This window comes from Diorhabda carinulata, chromosome Y, assembly GCF_026250575.1.
Source record: "Diorhabda carinulata isolate Delta chromosome Y, icDioCari1.1, whole genome shotgun sequence".
Taxonomy (NCBI): Eukaryota; Metazoa; Arthropoda; class Insecta; order Coleoptera; family Chrysomelidae; genus Diorhabda; species Diorhabda carinulata.
In genome coordinates, this window is record NC_079473.1 from 9,541,570 (window position 1) to 9,544,512 (window position 2,943).

General features: G+C 42.5%; 1 protein-coding gene across 1 annotated transcript; it reads right to left on the reverse strand.

The window, feature by feature from the left end:
* Nucleotides 1–1,887: 1,887 nt before the first annotated feature.
* LOC130902906 (uncharacterized) lies at nucleotides 1,888–2,283 on the reverse strand. The gene has a single exon (XM_057815189.1). The coding sequence runs from the start codon at nucleotides 2,281–2,283 to the stop codon at nucleotides 1,888–1,890; it is 396 nt and encodes a 131-aa protein (XP_057671172.1).
* Between the last annotated feature and the right edge of the window lie 660 nt (nucleotides 2,284–2,943).

Below are 2,943 nucleotides of genomic sequence, written 5' to 3' on the forward strand. Positions count from 1 at the left end.
GTAAAATTTGACAACATTTAGGTTTACTGTAAGTTGGCTTCAATTATATTCAAACATGCCAGCTGGGTTCATCTTTTTTATAAGTCCAAGATCAAAGTAAACCAAAGTTTCAATGAAAGGAACTTCGGAATTCATTATAATGATAGGAACGGAAATGGTATCTAGTTGGAAAAATTACTTATGTTTATAAGTTTAATACGTGAAGATTAGGTGAATATAGTTTAAGTAATGAAGTAAATTTTGACTGAAAAGGTATATATTTTTAAAATTTTTATTCTTATAGTAGGTATACACAATTATTTTTCATATTTTCTACACCTTTAACTAAGTAATTTGATATTGCATGTCGTATTCTTTCATCTGATTTTGCCATCATAATTGTTTGGGAAATCAGGTCTAGCCACAAACAAACATACGAACTTAACAGAAGAAACGGAAACTATTTAATCCTAACTATCGAAGATTACACTGACTGACACACTTTTTAACTAAATTTTTTATATAATCAAATTTGACAAGACACGAGGCTACTAGGACGTGATTAAAGCGACAAAAACAACAACCACTTACTTCACTATACCGACAACAACCATGACAGACACTAAATCCACAACATCCTCCCACCTTGAGGAGAATAGCGACTCTACTATTAAACTGAATTCAAGGACATCTAAATTTCTCACAAAAACTGCACTTGAAAGCGACTTCAAACTTTGAGAAACTGAAACACTTGAACTAAAAATAACACACCGAACTAGGAGAAACGACTTAGAACTTTCACCTTCCTACCACATCTGGTTTCCACATGATGAACCTTCATTGGAGGGTCTTCAGAATTAAGCTTTTTGGATTTGGGGTGGTGAAGCGACGACCTTGACTTGTGTATCAACTGGAGAACCGCCGGTAGCTGAACCACCAGAATCACTTTCTGGTTCGACCTCAGCTAGAAGCTGGCCTTGATCCATTTCTTCTTCGAGAGGAATTTCTAAGGGAAAAACTCGCTGGACAGAACGCGTCTGTTGGCCATCCTGCGTTCGAAGCTTGACAACTCGGCACCGACCGTCAACACCAAGAATCATTTCTTCAACCACTGCCATCGGCCAATGCATCCGCTTCTGATTGTCAGCGCCAATGAGGACTATTTCTCCCACCTTGGGCTCTCTCGGATTCTTCAAATTGCTGGCAGTCATGAACATCTGCTTTAGGTTGTCTCTGGTCTGTTGGCGACGTATAACTCTTTTGTGTAGACTCTTCGCATCAACTTCGTCCAAGTCAGGGACACCCATTTCTTGTATATGAACATTTGAGGAGTAATAGGGACCGGATCATTCGGGTCATCCGATGTGTAGGTGATGGGTCGAGAATTGATAAAAGCAGTACACTCACTGATCACGGTGTTCAACTCTTCAAAAATGAGTGAAGCCCGTCCCAGAATTTTGCGAAGATGAACTTTTAAAATTTCTATTAAGCATTCCCAGAACCCGCCCCACCATGTTGCTGTGGGTGGGTTAAAGCGCCATTCCATTCGGTTCACCAAACCGCGGGACGCTACTCTCTGCCAATCAATTCCATCGAGAGCATTTTTGAACCCCTTATAGTTTGTACTATTGTCACTGTACATGAAGGAAGGTCTGCCCCATCGCGCAATGAAACGTTGAAACGCCATGATGCAGGCTTCCATTGACATGGCAGCAACTAATTCCAAATGTGTGAAACGATAAACAGCACAGGTGAATATGCACACCCAAACCTTGTCTCCATTTTTAAGGTAGAGTGGACCAGCAAAATCCGTGCCACTGATTTCGAACACACGAGCGTCCCTTACCCGATTCTCCGGGAGCGGTGGAGACTCGACTTCCAATGCCTTGGCCCTATAACGACTGCATATCACACAGACACAATTCTTCTCACAGCTTCCCTCACTCTAACGATCCAGAATCTTTCTCTTAGAAGGTTCAGAAGACCTTGCACTCCAATGTGTCCATTTTGCGTGTGCAAGTCGTGGATCAATCTGTCAACAATGACATGCTGAAAAGGAAGAATATAGGGTGCACGGAAGTCTTCAGGGTCTTTTCTCTCCCAAATACGGGTTTTCAAACGCATAAGTTCGACTTTATCTTTGTGTGGCTTCAAATTGTTGAGCTGTTTATCACCTAGCCATTCAAAAGCTTCATCCTGTATCGATTTCAGAACCACCTTTTCAGCTCTTGCGATTTCCGACAAAGACAGCTCTCCAGACCACTTCTCCTTCTTTGAATATTTGATCCACAGTAACCTTATCATCCATGCAACCTTTCGAACGACTCTGCGATAAGAAGAGAAGTATCGGGCTAATCTTTCGCAGCAATACACGCAGGCACTTGGGATAAAGCTGAAACCACAGGCGTTTTTCTCATTTCCATTTGAAATTCATTTTCATCAGGAGGGACATCGCAGTTAGTCCATTCAGAATGCGGCTCCTCCCACCATTTGGAGCCAAGAAGTTCTTCAGGAAAACAACCCCGGCTAGGGAGATCTGCTGGGTTCATCGCCCCTGGCACATGTTTCCACGTACCAGGATTTGACCAAAAATGGCACTCTACATCACCAATCTCTTTTACAATACTAGAAGTCATTCGCGCCCCTATTGTTGCAGCCAGAAGCTCTAGACGAGGAATTGTAGGTCTCTTAACAGGGGCAACACGAACTTTCGCTCCCACCATTATCACAGATACCGGGTCATCTGTTCCAACTCGCAAAAATGAAGCGGTGGCATAAGCGACCTGACTTGCGTCACAAAATGTGTGTAGAGACACATTACCAACGGTTAATTTCAACCATCGTGGGACTTACGGAACGTTGCATGGCTTTGCTCATTAAAAGGGGTATCCCAGTTCCCAGCCTCAACCCAACTTTCTTGAACCAACATCCTCGGTATCAAAATGGTGTGCTGCTGACATCACT

Bases quoted from the DNA above. Each gene is read 5' to 3' on its own strand.
- LOC130902906 (XM_057815189.1), bottom strand. From the start codon at position 2,283: ATGATAAGGTTACTGTGGATCAAATATTCAAAGAAGGAGAAGTGGTCT.